The 15,991-nt window shown below is 41.4% G+C and overlaps 1 protein-coding gene across 2 annotated transcripts in view; it reads left to right on the top strand.

The window, feature by feature from the left end:
- The window catches only part of Usp16-45 (ubiquitin specific protease 16/45), a 168,392-nt gene that overhangs the window by 132,799 nt on the left and 19,602 nt on the right, over positions 1-15,991 (top strand). For both annotated transcript variants that reach the window (XM_067136327.2, XM_067136326.2), the window contains exon 12: positions 10,963-11,147. In XM_067136327.2, coding sequence (XP_066992428.2) covers positions 10,963-11,147 — 185 coding nt within the window. The remainder of the gene's footprint in view (positions 1-10,962; positions 11,148-15,991) is intronic.

Raw genomic sequence — 15,991 nt, 5'->3', positions numbered from 1 at the left:
GCAATAAGTGCGGACCTGAGATTACGATTAACCCATTCAGCCAGAGATGGTTGAGGGTAATAAGCAGAAGTAGTTACATGAGAGATGGATAAGTCAAAACAGAATTTACGAAATAAATTAGATGTAAAAGCCTTAGCATTATCAGATACAATATATTGGCACGGACCAAAAGAAGCAAAAATAGAATTTAGGCAAGTAATGGTGGACTGAGCGGTAGCCAGCTTAGTCGGAAATAACCAGGAAAATCTGGTAAAACCATCTACACATACAAAGATGAATTTGTTGGCATTTCCCTTCGACTGGGGGAAGGGTCCTACATAATCAATATACAGGCGTTCCATGGGGCGCGATGCTTGATGCGAAGACAAAAGGCCTACCTTGGTGGACATGGTGGGTTTACTGAGCAAACAAGATTTACAAGCTTTTACAAGTTCACGGATTTCACCGTCCATACCTTTCCAGATGAACATTTCACGAATCTTTTCACGAGTTTTAAATATTCCCAGATGCCCCCCCAATGGGGTCTCATGATAGTATTTGAAGATCATAGGCACAAGGACAGCTGGAACGACAACCTTCATCATCTTGTCATGCCTCGAAGGGCAACATAAAACACCATTCCTCAGAACATAAGGGACGACATGTTCCCCAGAAGAAAGGGTTTCCATTATCGGAGCCAGCGTCGGATCTTCATGTTGGTATTTCTCGATATCCCTAAAGAGCATGGGGGCATCCGTTAAGATGGCATTAACATCAGATAGTATGGACTCGGGAGGTGATGAACTGTCGACCGGTTCTTGGGTCTCGACGTCGTTTGAAAACATACGGCTGAGTCCATCAGCGACAATATTTTCGGTACCTCTGATATGTCTAACATCAAACTGGAAGGCAGAAATACGGATGGCCCAACGGGCTATACGACCAGTACGACGCGGCCTACCTAAGACCCAGCTTAAGGCTTGATTATCTGTCTCCAGGTCGAATTTAACATGTTCCAGATAGAGACGGAACTTCTCTAAGGCGAATAAGACTGCCAAACCTTCGAGCTCATATATGGAATACTTGGCTTCTTGAGCCGACAAGGTCCTAGATGCATAGGCGATGGGCCGCCTCCCTAGTTCAGTCTCTTGAAGAAGGACTGCTGCTGCTGCTGACGACGACGCGTCGGTTTGGACGATGAATTTCTTCGAGAAATCAGGCATAGCAAGTACAGGGGCATTACATAGAGCTAATTTAAGGTCTTCAAAAGCGGCTTGTTGAGAAGGTCCCCGCTCGAATTTGATGCCTTTCCTACGAAGAAGGTTTAAGGGCGCCGCTCTATTAGCGAAGTTAGGAATAAACTTCCTGAAGAAATTCACCATACCAATAAACCTGGCGATGCCTTTGATGTCCTTGGGAGGTTTAAAATCACGGATGGCCTGTGTTCTAGAATGATCGACGGCTACACTGTCAGGTGACACAATATGCCCTAGGAAAGACATAGAGGGCTTAGCAAAGGCAACCTTGGACAACTTAACAGTTAACCCAGCTTTACGAAGGCGATCGAGAACTTCTCGCAGATGATCTAGATGCTCTTCAAAAGTCTCTGAAAATACGACGACATCATCCAAGTAGTGATATAAGTACTCAAATTTGATGTCGGAGAAGACCCTATCTAGCAGCCTAGTGAGTACAGCTGCTCCCGTGGGGAGCCCGAAAGGCACGCGGTTGTATTCATATAAATTCCAGTCCGTGGCAAACGCTGTAAGGTGTTTAGACTCTTCGGCAAGGGGAATTTGATTATAGGCCTGATTCAAGTCCAAGATAGTAAAGAACTTGGCCTTACGAAACCATGAAAAACAAGAATGAAGGTCGGGAAGGGGCACAGATTGTAACACCACCTTCCGATTGAGAGCCCTGTAATCAATGACAGGCCTGAAGCCCCCTTGGGGTTTCGGGACTAGAAAAATAGGCGAGGAATACGCTGACTTAGAGGGCCTAATAATACCATCCTTCAACATCTGATCGATAATTTCTTTCAGAGCCTTCATTTTAGGTGGAGATAGCCTATACGGTGGAAAACGGACAGGAATCGAATCCGTGACCTCAATTTTGTATTCTATCAGGTCAGTAACACCAAGAGTATCAGAAAACACCTCTGGAAACGACTGACACAGCTTACGAATACTATCAGCCTGCTCCTCAGGTAGATGTCTAAGGTCTAACAACATCTCATCCTGGGTAGGCGAAATAGAAGAACATGATGCAGAATTACACTTTAATAAAGGGATGCTACAATTAGAGGCAAATTTGAAAGTGCAAGACCTACTCTGAAGATCGAGCACAAGACCAGTGTGAAAAATAAAGTCCGCTCCCAATATAATGGGGCAAGACAAGAGCTTGGCCACAAACAATTTAACTTTCCAAGTGAATTTAAAATACGAATTTTGACCAATAAGGAACCTAGAATTTCTAATGGGGATGAATTAGCCGAAACATATTGAACAGGAGATGAGACATAGTCAGGTAGTTTACAAACAGATTTCAATTTAGAATACCATTCAGCCGAAATAATCGAACAAACACTGCCTGAATCTAAGAGAGCTGTAATAGGCTCGTTATTTAACTCAATCTTAAGAAAAGGAACCGGTGCAGGGGAATCCGCCGCAATCCTCTCTTTGGGACCTTCAAAAGATAAATTTGAAAATTGCTCGTTCCCTGAATTTACAACCTGTTTCCAGGGGCTGAGTCTCGGGAAGATGGATTAGTCGACTCAGCCGAAGCCACTAGTCACTTTTTATTATTGGCATAGGTAGAATTTGCACCAGAAGTTGAGCAGGAGGGGGTGCTATTCGAGTTTGGGCAATTCTTGGCGATATGTGAGAAAGCCCCACATTTAAAACAGCCTTGTGCTGAACCAGCTCCATTATTTGCCCTACTAGTTTTGACCAATGGACATTTATTGCGAAGATGGTCAGGCGACCCGCAAGCATAACATTTACGGGGTGTGACTGGTCGGCGAGGTGGAGGCCGAGTATTACTAAACAAAGGAGGGGGTTCTTTTGCCACACGCAAAGAATCGGCGTACCTAACTCCTTCCGCTGAGACGGCCAACGCTTCAAGTTCAGAGAAAGTTTGCGGGCACGCCGCGAAACACAAGTATGACCTATAAGATGGTGAAATACCTTCCACAATAGCTTGTACAATTTGATCCTCGGGGAAGTGAAGAGCAAACACCCTAGTATAAAACTTAATGTCTTGTATGAAATCAGCCAAGTTCTCATCCAATCGCTGTACACGATAATAGTACTTCTGAATCAGAGAAGACCTCGCGCGGGCGGGAATAAAATTTGCAAGCAAGTGTGCATGAAAATCTTCAATAGATGACTGTTCGGCTATGGCTCTTACTATTTTGTCAGAAAGAATACCAATTGCATAAGGATAGATAATTTGCAAAATTTGACATGGAGAAAGAGAAAACACAAGGGCATGATCCTGAAATTCAACCAGAAATCTTAAAAATGAAATTACTTCACTGGTGGTATTAACCGAAAACTTAGAGATACCTCTGAGCAACATTGCCAATGGGTGAGGCAAGCTGCTAAACCCGGGTGACATAGTAGGTAAAGGTTTCAATGGCAAGGAAGTTAATTCAGAACGGATGTTACTCAACGATGCACGGCGTTCAGATTCGTTGTCCAATGGGGCAGAGATAGTTTGAGCGGCGATGGTTTTCCTATTAACTTCTCCCTTATGAGGCTCTTCCTCGCTACCTACATTCACTGTGGTGGGTAGATCGCTTTTGGGAGGAACCTCCCCTGTTAACAATTGAGTGACCTTGCTAGATAATTCAGACATATTTTCAAGCAGCGTACTAGCTTCCTTCTTCTGAACGTCATTCAACTTTAGAGACAACAGATCGTTAACTCTATTGGAAAAATGAAACAGCCTAGCTTGCACACGCTTAATTTGATTAGGAGAAGGATCATTTTCATCAAAAAAACTAACTACAGAAGCTAGCCCAGTAATATTCTCCGTGATCGTGGAAAGAGAGTCGTCAATTTCTTTCTCTCCCAAATTGGGGATGGAAATGGGCAAATCTAGGGACTCTCTAAGCTTGTTTGTGTCAACTGCAACCGTGCCTCCAGATTGTACATTTCTAATAGTCAATTCATAGATCAACTCCTCCTTGCGCAAATAGTTAAGATGGAGAACATCGCAAGGGCCGGGCATGGTGACAGAACAATTTTGAAAAACACAAAAAATTCCAGCAACTGAAAAAAATAGTTAGAGTTCGGAACAAAACAATGTTTAGCCGTCAAAAGGGGCTAAATTGAGACCCATTCAACCACGCTCTGCTACCACTTGTTACCGTGTTTTTGTGGTAGTTATGCGTGAAAGAAGGTGCGGGGTGGTGAACGGGTCTCAAGCTACTAAAGTAAAATTAATTTAAAATTTAACCAGGTTATATTTTCTTTTCAAAAACAAAGAAATAACAAGCATGGCAGGTACAAAGTAGCAAGTCAAAGGGTAGTTACAATATTTACAGGATTTGGGCTTCGAGCCCTGAAAACACAATGCTAGGGCAATCAGCCCAATTTTACCCCAAACACAAGTTTCAACAGAGGGGCAGAAAACCCCATTCATGCCTAGGAGCCCTAGCTCCAAATTACACTGAAAAGCCTCCACGAGGCATACAACACTCAATTTTCAAAAGAGCCACTCGCTCTCAAATTTAAGCCTCTCCCAGGCCACACCAAACTCCACCTTCAAGTTGTCCTCAACGGACATAAACACAGGGGTAAAATACCCAATCTACTGAGGTCTATAAAATGAAAAGAAGGTTAATTAAATGACCTCTAAGGTAACAATTTGAGAGGAGGCGAACTTGCACTCCTAATACACTTTGATTAAGACCTACTTGGCACTAGGCCGATAATACCAGGGCTAATCCCATACTAAAGAGGTGACTTAAGAAGAGAACAATTTGTTTAACGTTAACGAGAATAGGTTGAGAAAAATAAGTTCACCTCAAAACAATATGAGTGGGAGCTCGAGAGGGTTAGCACTCTCTATCCCAGTATGTAGCTTTAAAAGAGAATATATGAAAAGAGTAGTTACATTTAGGAAAAGGTTACATGGTGGAACGCTTAGAACCCGCCCCGAGAGTTAAACTGCTGAGCAAGCAAAGAAAGAAGTTATTAATCGGCCATTACCTTGTTGTTGACCGCTGCCGAGGAAAGAGGCGCTTCCCGCCTCCTGCTATGTACTTAATACACTGAAAGATGGAACAGAAGTGGCCCGGAGACCCTAAAATCAGCAGTTTATATCCTCTCGCGGAAGGTTCTAGGTGTCAGGGGAATGAAAACACCCTCCCACAAACTTTTTATTGGGTAGGATACAGCAACATATTCAAGTTGGGGGAAGATACCTATGATTGGTCAGAAATTAATAACAGAAATTCGGGATTGGTTAAATGCAAAACAAGGGGAAAGAGAGGGGTATACAGCCAACTTAAACAATAACTGAAAAAAATTTAGCAAAGACAAACATTTGAAATAAAAATTTCTCCAACAAAATAGTTCTTTGACTTCGCACTAGGGTGCACTATTGTTGATCTTCAGTAGTGTCCTCTAGAAGAGAAAGTTCACACTTCTTACTTCAAGCAAAACAAAACACATCAAAAATGACACAGTTCAAAAACTCAAAATTTTCCACGTGGTGACATCTTTTGAGAAGGTAGCGAATTAATAGCGTATATAAAGTTCAGACTTCCTCCAGCAGAGGAGTTTCAACTGGCGCAAATTTTAAATTAGCGGCGTGGAGGTGTACCGCCCGGTACAATTATTATTGTTGTTGTTGTTGTTGTTGTTGTTATTATTATTATTATTTTTATTATTATTATTATTCTTGCATTCTGCCCTTCTAAGGACTACGTTACAATTTCAATTCTTCGTCCTTAGTTGTTCTTTCCTTTTCTTCCAGTATTCTTTCATTGTTTCACTGTGCTTCTTTGTCTTCAGTCCACTTTGTGCCTGTTTCCTTTTCCTTCCTCCCTTGGAATCCTTCCATTTGTAAGACTTCCTTCCTAAAAATATTTCTTTCCAATAATTCTTCTTCTCGTATGTTGTTCCTTTCCAGGTCTTTCTTGAAAGTTGAGGGAACTTCATCTTAGCTCTAACCTAGCTTCCTGTATTAAAATGAAATTATTCCTGCCAATGTTAGGCTACATATTTGTATGGCTTGTTGATAATGAATTACAACATTCTGCTGTTATTTCCTTAAAATTTCCAAAGGTACTTGAAAATTCGTTTAGTTAGTCTATTGTTATCCATTCTGTAAATGTGTCCAAAAAAGAGCAATATCATTTTTCTTATTGTTTCTGATATGTTTTCTGCGTTCTGGTAAATTTCATTGTTACTTCTTAATTTCCAAAACTCTGCAGTTCTTAGAGGACCTAATATTTTCCTTATAATTCTTCTTTCTAATATTTCTAATTTATCAAGCTTGTAGTTCAGTGCTAGACATTTGCTGGCATAAAGGCATTCTGGTTTCACTACTGTGTTGGTGGTAATAATAATAATAATAATAATAATAATCGTATGGCCTCAGCTACCGTGTGCAGACATTTCAATTTGACGCCATCTGGCTGTCTGCTCGTCAATTTCGACGTTCCGTTTTACTCTAGGCCCCCACTAGGTGGCAGACCGAGTAAACCGAAACTCTCTTGGGCGTCTATGGCTGAGATTTAATGAATTTTGTTGGGTAAACACCAAATGTGTCACCAGAGATCTTTTACATGCCGACATCGTACGGCATGGAGTGTCGAATGGACTTTTTTCCGCCCTTCAAAAATCCGACTACCTCTGCCGGGTTTGAACCCGCTATCTTGGGATCCGGAGGCCGACACTCTACCGCTGATCCACAGAGGTGGTGGTGGTGGTGATTATTGTTTTAAGAGGAAGTACAACTAGGCAACCATCCTCTATATAACACTAATCGGACGGAAAATGTGGAAGGGGTCCGACACTTTGAAAAATGAAGATATCGGCCAAAGGAAGACAAGGGCCACGAAGGGCGTGAAAATGAAAGACTCCCTAGCCCTCGCAAACCTAATAGCGTCGGGGTCGGAAAAGAACAAGAGTTGACCAAGAGAGGTCGGATAGGATAGATGAAAGTGAGGAGCCTGGCACAAGTAAGTGGAAGAAATGCCAGGACTCAGCTGAGGGGCCCGTGGTGGCCAACCCACGCTCCAAAGTTCAGAGCCCCTGAGGCCCCTTTTAGTCGCCTCTTACGACAGGCAGGAGATACCGTGGGTTCACTACTGTGTTGTAGTGCTTTATTTTAAGTTTTCTTGATAAGCACTTTTTGTTGTAAGTATTCTTAGTTATACCGTACGCTCTTTCCATCTTTTCTATTATTATTATTATTATTATTATTATCATTATTATTATTATTATTATTATTATTATTATTATCATTATCATTATTATTATTATTATTATTGTGGAATTCATAACATGTTTTCATGTGATATGATAAGAATTTCTGTTGCATTACTAACATTTTATTCAATTAATTTGAGTAACCTCTGCGAATGGTTTTATGGCCATATTTACATTGCAAAAATTATGTTGATGATAACCACATTAATATTTTCCCAGTGTAAATTATGGTTTACTCTGCATTTCTCTTCTTTTTAAGAATATATCCCACTGCTGTTTGCCTTTCCTCTGTGTTACGAGGGCAAATCAAATATAAATGGGAATTATTTTTTAAAATTTATTGCATCAACCAAAGATACACATATAGAGATCACTTTTCTACAGTGTCCTGCCTTCGATACGCATTTACTCCATCGGATTGGTAAGTTTTTGATGCTGTCCTGATAGAAAGAAGAGGGGTGTGTGCGGAGCCAGTTGCACACAAACTCGTCTGCACTTGCATCATCATTGAACCGCCATCCTCCTAGGTCTTGTTTGAGTGGTCCAAACAAATGGTAGTCGCAGGGCAATAAGTCTGGACTGTGCAGAGGGTGTTCCAGAGGTGTCCTGTCAGTTTCCTCCAGTTTTCCCACGTTAAAGCGGCAGTATACGGCCTTGCATAGTCCTGTAGAAGAACGACGTTTCGGATCGGTTGCCAGCGTCGCTTGTTGCGATACGCAGTTTTTGCTTCATCCAAAAGGCGACAGTAATGGGCTGCATTAATTGTCCTTTGTTCGTGAAGAAAATTCACCAGCAAAACACCAATGGAGTCCCAGAAAACTATTGCAAGCACCTTTCCAGCAGATGGGCATATTTTGGGCTTGACCGGACCTGCTTCGTCTCTTTGCCACCACTCTACGCTTGCTTGGTTTGACTTTGGGGTGTAATGATGCACCCAAGTTTCATCACAAGTCACAATATGACGCAAGAAATCCTCTCCTTCCTCGGCGTAGCAACGCAGAAGTCTCTAACAAACTTCCTGGTGTAAAGTTTTTTGTTCCTGGTTGAGGAGACGAGGAACCCACCTGGCAGACAATTTTCTGAAATGGAGTTCATCTCAGATGATGGATTGAAGACTTCTGGAACTTATTCCTATGGCTAAAACAATTCGCGAAACTTTTGTTTGCCGATTTTCACCAGTAATGTAATGAATAGCAACAATGTTGTCTGCTTGTCCGCAGTCTCCTTTCATGAGGTTCATTTTCCACAGCTTCTCTTCCTGCCACAATTTTTTTAGCTCACTTATACACTCGAGTCTGCAAAGGTGTTTCTTCCCCATACTGTGCGCAGAGCCGTCTCAAAATTTTGGAAGGTTTGGTGCCCTCTTTTGCAAGAAATTTGATAATGATGTATTGCACAACAGACATATGCACCTCTTGCTCACTCATGGCGTACTGAAGCGGCCCAGCTCTCCACGCTCGTTCGCGCACGCAAACCCTTCTCCAGACACCCTCACCAACATCCTGGCAAAGCCCCACCTCAGAATTATTACTAACAGCAGTGGTACTTCCAAATTCCCGTTTATATTTGATCCACCTTCGTGAAACAAAATGGTATCAAAGCTTGCCAAATCTTGTCAAACCTTCAGCAGTGTTCAACAGTCTTTGACAAGATTTGACAATTTTTCTTTTGAAGTATTGAAAGAAGAATTTGATGGTGTACATCAAACATGTTCAAATATTTCATATTCTTATCTGCATAAGCCAATTTTTCTTGGTGATAAGTAATGTTCACGAATGTGAGACTTCTAGGTCACCAGGCCAGCTGTATTCAGTTCCCATCATTATGGGACTGTAAAGCTATATAGGCTGATTTTTTTATTATTTCCCAGTTCGACATTTCGGAACACTGTATGAACGTAGTGCTTCAACGCTTGCTCCTACAGCTACAGCGTTGTGACCTTGAGTAAATCGTGGCGGCCAAGAAAAATGCGTCTATAAAAATACAGCCGTGATGTGTTACTGAATTCTGTCTTAAACTTGGGAAGAGTAATTGGACAATGCTACAGGAAGCATATGGTGGTGAATGAAATGTTTAGCAGGTCTGCAGTATTTCATTGGTGGAGGCATTTAAAGGCAGACAACATAAACAAAATTTGTACCAAGAGATGAAGGTTAAACATCATATATTTGAACTGCTTGGCATCCAGTGTACATTTAAAGACTTTTCATGGCAGGCTAAACCACCATAAACTTGTTAATTTACCGGAGAGCACCATGAAGCTTTCCCCGAGCATATGCTGTTTCATATTTTCAATACTTAACATAACTCGATCATGCTCATATATGGCTTTCACGTTATTTTTTTCACATTTGGCTAAAGCACATACAAATAATAGCCATTTGCACTATAAAATGCGATTTCTCACATTTTTAGTTTCTGTGTGTGTGGATATATAGCAGTCTTGAACTGCAATTTCAATATCTATATATGTTTGTAAAGACAAAAATGGTATGATTTTATGACGTTTATAGCTTAAAAAAAGATCTCTGAACAAAAATTAACATTTTTTTATGGATCAAGTGATGGCACCTCCTGTCTTAATTGACTGAAGATGTCGAATTTTACCAAGAACATAGGTGAGGTAGAAAAATTTCAGTGAAACACATTTATTTGATAGCCAATATCAGTTATATAGTATGCAGCAAAACAAACAGTACTGAAATTACAAACTTGCTCTGTATATCAAGATATATCATTGTAACATGCAAAGTGATGACAGTAGCACATACCTAACTGCGTCACTACAGCACGTGTTCATCCTCGTGTCTCGCATGTTGTTTGTAACAGTCCTGAATATTGTTGAACATGTTGATAAACACAGCTTGCCACAAGGACACAGAAAATGACAGTATCTTCTTTTGTAATGTGAGAATATTGCTAGATAGTTCATCTGACTGGAAAGCAGAATTTATCAGCATGCCCCATATGTAGTCATTTGGGGGCTTGAGATCCAGGGATCAGGGAGTGTATGGTAAAATAAATGATCTCCAAAGTGTTGTTGCAGAAAGGTAAGTGAACCACTTGCATTGTGGGTTGTTGTTGCTCCATCTTGCTGCATTCATTGTCATTGCAGTGGCAGGATGTTGGCGACAATCAGTACTGTTTGATGTTCAGATCATGTTTGTAATTTTGATACAATTTTGTTTTCCTACACACTGTATAAAGATAGCAATCTGTTCCATATAAGTTTTGAAAGAAAATATTTTCTATGAAGTATTCTTTTGTACCAGCATCAAACTTAGGACTCATAAAAAGAAGTTAAAATTAATGCCATGATGTAGAAATGTCTGTATTTTGTTGCTTAGTTTTCAAACAGATATTAACAATTAAACATTTTATTACATATCAGCAATGAAATATTGTTCTCTGCTTATTATACCTTTATGATTCATGATTATGCCTAATTGTGTATATCTGGTTGCATAGTTTTGTATCTGTTGTGTTTTATGTTCGATATATTTCACAGTATGTTATCTTATTGTTTATCAAATTGTAGGGAAGGAAGGAAAGATGGTGTGCACCAATTCAACAAAGCAGTATCTGGTCAGCAGTCCACCAGCTGTATTGATTCTCCACTTGAAGCGCTTCGAAGTTCATCGCACCGTGTTTCGAAAGATAACTCGTCATGTCAGTTTTCCTCTTGTATTGGATTTGGCTCCCATATGTTCTGCAAAATGCAGAGTAAGTTTCTTGGCTTTTTATATTTCTAAGAATCTTGTTTTATTTTACTTAATTTTCCAGGAAGTAGCTAGTAAGAGAAGTACCTGTGCAAAATTGCAAAAAACTAATTTTCCAGAATGGATAAAATACACTTGTAACTGCATATTAAAAATGAGGTTTTATTCCTATTTACAGCAATTGAAACCAACACAGTGTTAGTCTCCTTTCAACCTCTTTAACATGATACAGTGCTGGTTTCCTTTAGTGCAACCATTTGTGGAACCTTATGCCCCATAAAGCAGGTCTTTGACTATCAGTCTGTCAAAAACTAATTCAGGATAAAATAAATTTAGCGAAAACCTGAAAAAGATTCTATTAACCAAACACATCATTTGACGATCCTAGCTCTCAAAAGTAATTCATGGCATATAAATCAAATGATGAGCTCAGCTCGCGGTGATGCACTACTGTATATAAATACACGCAGTTCAGTTACTAATATGCAGATGCCACTTGTATTCATTCTGAGCTGATGTTTAGACTTGTGGCTTTGGTTATTTTGCTTAGTCTAGGTTATCGCACACTTCTGGAATAAGAGATAAAAGAATCTTTGTTCATATTATTTCGCTCTTGTCAGTTGCCATCATGGCGTCAAGCAGACGTGTTGGTGATGAAGATGGAATACGAAAGCCAATAGATAGTGCTTTAGAGAGTCGGGTATTGAAGGCAGTGATATTTGTGATGACGAAATAGACCTTGAAGGTCTTGTTTCGAGTTCTAGCGATACGTGTAATAGTGCACTGATGACATGGAAAATGTTACAAATGACTATGGTGGGCCAAGTCTTTGTGAACGAGTTCATACCTCAGCACAGACGAACTTGACTAACTGTAACTGGACAAAAGGTGACAATAATCTGTAGTACATTAGTATAGCGAATACAGGGGGGGGTTAATGATAACTTACTGGAAAAGATATGCAGCCACTATCTGAACTCTTCGGTTTTTATGAATACAGTGAAACCTTGATTCTCTGTTTTTGCTGGGACCCTGGGAAAAAGCATACATTAGGGGAAAATAGTAAATCCGGGAACAAATTAAAACCATTAACCATTACAAAAATGAAATGTATAATTATAATCTTACAAACACTTATAACCAAATAAAACCAAAGTACAGCCCTAATGGGCTTTGCCTACCAAACAACTGCTGCTCAGCTTGAAGGCCTGCAGATTATGAGGGTGTCACTTCTTCAGTGTGATGAATCCTCTCAACCGTTATTCCTGGCTCTTTAAACTGGGGTTGTCATCTCACCATTAGATAGCTCCTCAACAGTAATCACATTGGCTGAGTGTACCTGGAACCAGCCTTCATATCCAGGTAAAAATGCCTGACTCGGCTGGGAATCGAACCCGAGGCCTCCGGGTGAGAGGCAGGCAAGCCAGACCATGGGGCCTCCTTCAAACATTAATTGCATGAGTTAAAAATCTTAATACTTTACATTCAGCTTTACCGATTAAACTTTGTAATTTTCCTGTGAAAACTTATTTCAGGTCAGCAACTTTGATCAGCCAAACTGAACGCCAAGCCAAACAACAGTTCTTAATTACCGTATTCACACGAATAACCCCCGCATTTTAAATTTTAAAAAAAATTTGAAGCACGAAATCTGTGTCCTGCAGGCCGCACTCGGCGGCAGCAGGCTACGACGCTCGGTTTCAGCTCTCGAGCCAGCCAGCTCTCTGGTTGATCCTGCCAGTAGTCATATGCTTGTCTCAAAGATTAAGCCATGCATGTCTCAGTGCAAGCCAAATTAAGGTGAAACCGCGAATGGCTCATTAAATCAGTTATGGTTCCTTAGATCATACCACTTTACTTGGATAACTGTGGTAATTCTAGATCTAATACATGCAAACAGAGTCCCGACCAGAAGTGGAAGGGACGCTTTTATTAGATCAAAATCAATCGGTCGGCTCGTCCGGTCCGTTTGCCTTGGTGACTCTGAGTAACTTTGGGCTGATCGCACGGTCCTCGTACCGGCGACGCATCTTTCAAATGTCTGCCTTATCAACTGTCAATGGTAGGTTCTGCGCCTACCATGGTTGTAACGGGGAATCAGGGTTCGATTCCAGAGAGGGAGCCTGAGAAACGGCTACCACATCCAAGGAAGGCAGCAGGCGCGCAAATTACCCACTCCTGGCACAGGGAGGTAGTGACGAAAAATAACGATACGGGACTCATCTGAGGCCCCTTAATCGGAATGAGTACACTTTAAATTCTTTAACGAGTCTCCATTGGAGGGCAAGTCTGGTGCCAGCACCTGCGGTAATTCCAGCTCCAATAGCGTATATTAAAGTTGTTGCGGTTGTCCCCCGCTGTCGGTTCATCGCTCGTCGGTGTCTAACTGGCATGGTTTGTGGGACGTCCTGCCGGTGGTGGCGAGTCAAAAGCGTGCGGTCGCCGTGGTTATCCACGTGCGGTTCCTGCGCGCCGTAGGCGGACCCCGATGAAATCGTACCGCAGTGCTCTTCATTGAGTATCGAGGTGGGCCAGCACGTTTACTTTGAACAAATTATTCTATTTGCGTCAAGGTTGGCAATGCTCCTGCTCGCCTAGTTTATGATGTTGGGTGTACAGTTATGTTTTGTGTAACTGCAGATGGAAGAACCCTGCCCCCATTTATCATATTTAAATTGGAAACAATTCAGACTTTTAATTTAAAACTGCCTTTACATTTAAAAAGATAGTATTTTACAGAGTAATTTAAATTCAGAATTACCGAGCTCGATAGCTGCAGTCGCTTAATTGCGGCCAGTATCCAGTATTCGGGAGATAGTAGGTTCGAACCCCACTATCGGCAGCCCTGAAAATGGTTTTCCGTGGTTTCCAATTTTCACATCAGGCAAATGCTGGGGCTGTACCTTAATTAAGGCCACGACCGCTTCCTTCCCACTCCTAGCCATTTCCTGTCCCATTGTCGCCATAAGACCTATCTGTGTCGGTGCAACGTGAAGCAACTAGCAAAAAAAAAAATATTCAGAATTCCTCCGTGTCACGATAGAATGCATCTTCCAGAACATGCAGGGGTAGCTTTCCGCACAATTTGTACGCACCAAACAGTATTTTCAATGCCAATGAAACTACATTGTTTTTTTATGCCTGGCCCAAAGGGACTTTTTTTCCTAAAGAATATGGGGTCACTGTACTGTGTTGCAATGCAGACGGAAGCAAAAGACTTCCCTCATCGTAGGAAAGTTTTAAGGGCGTCGGGTACTTTCTGTGCAAGTACAAGGCATATAAAAATGCAAACAGTGCAGTAATCCAAAAAATAAAGCACTTGAACTGGGGAGCCAGCATAATTTGCCCTCGTCTTTGATTTTTTTTTCGTGATGCTATGTTTGTCAGTGATTTATCCAAGTGCATTATTTGAATAATGTAAATGCACTTTGTTGGATACATTTTGGAAATAGTTATTTCCATGGTATTTGAATGGTTTAAACTATGAATCAAGGTGACTGCATGTATTAATGGGTCTTAGAATACATTGTGACGTGGCAAGGGTTGGATTTCTGAATTACAACAGAAGTGCCGTGGCGGGAAATCATACAAGGATAGGGTTACTATCCTGTGTTGCAATGCAGGCGGAAGCGAGAGATCTCCTGTGTACTTCCTCTCAGAGGAATGTTCAATAAGCCACTATGTTTTAAAGGCATCTGGTACTTTCCGTGCTTAGTACAAGGCATCTAAAATGCATACAGTACAGTAACCCAGTGAACAAAGTACTTGCACAAGGGAGCCAGTATAAACTTCTCCTCGTCTTTGAATCATTTCTTTCCTTTCATTGTACGTGGTTGTGTTTGCCCATGAATTATCCAAGTGCATTATTTGAATACTGTAAATGCACCTTGTTGGATAAATTTTGGAAATAGTTCTTTTCCATGGCATTTGAAGGATTTAAACTGTGAATCAATGTTAATAGCATGCAGTAACGAGTCTTAGAATATTTTGTGATGCGGCAAGGGTTGGCATTTCTGAAGTACGAGTTGGCGGTTAATTCGAAATCATGTAATTTGAAGTCCGGTTTTCGCGTCCCAACGACTTCGAATTAACAAGGTTTTACTGTATTGCAAAACTAACATCCGAGTTTGCCGGTATGCCTGTTTCAAGTGTTTACATTGCATGAAAATTATCCACCATCGGTTGTGTTAATATCTGAGTAAAAAGAGACCGTGTGTGAAAAGTGTTTAAGACTTGGAGTGTGACTAATTTGTAAGTAATTTAAGAGAGCAATTGAGGCTTTCACGGCCGGCGTTACAAATCATGTCGGCATTTTCCGGCCTTGTAGGCTGTGGTCCAGGAGCGAGTGAATGTCCCGACGTTTCACCGAAGACTGCGTTTGGCATTGTCAAGGGTTCCGACTGACTTAGATAGCAGAGAAGCTCTCAGTGGAATGAAGTGCTGTTGTAATTCCACCTACTTATATAGTGCAGGATATGGTACGCTGCTCGCCTATTAGCCGCTATGGTGGGGGGCGGTCGCTGATTGGCTGTTCTTCGGCCAATGGTTGAAGCGTTAGGGAGCCTGTCGTACACTGACCTGCCGTGGCGGAGACAGGCAGCTGATCACCCGTTGCTTTCTTCTGGTCTGCCGCGGCTATCGTGTCCTTCAGGGTTAGAGCTTTCAAGACTGGAAACCAGGCTTTGTTTACCCGTTCAGATTCCTCCTTACGGTTGAAGCTGTTGGTGTGCTTTAGGATTTCAATGGCTTCCCTCTGTAGCCGGGCGTGATAAGACACAGTAGTTGACAGTACTTCGGTGTTGTTGTACTGTATGTCATGGCCTGCTAGCAGCGAGTGTTCAGCGACTG

Source organism: Anabrus simplex, chromosome 1 (assembly GCF_040414725.1).
Source record: "Anabrus simplex isolate iqAnaSimp1 chromosome 1, ASM4041472v1, whole genome shotgun sequence".
Classification (NCBI taxonomy): Eukaryota; Metazoa; Arthropoda; class Insecta; order Orthoptera; family Tettigoniidae; genus Anabrus; species Anabrus simplex.
Note: the sequence above shows the minus strand (reverse complement) of the source record. Positions and strands in the feature narration are given on the sequence as shown.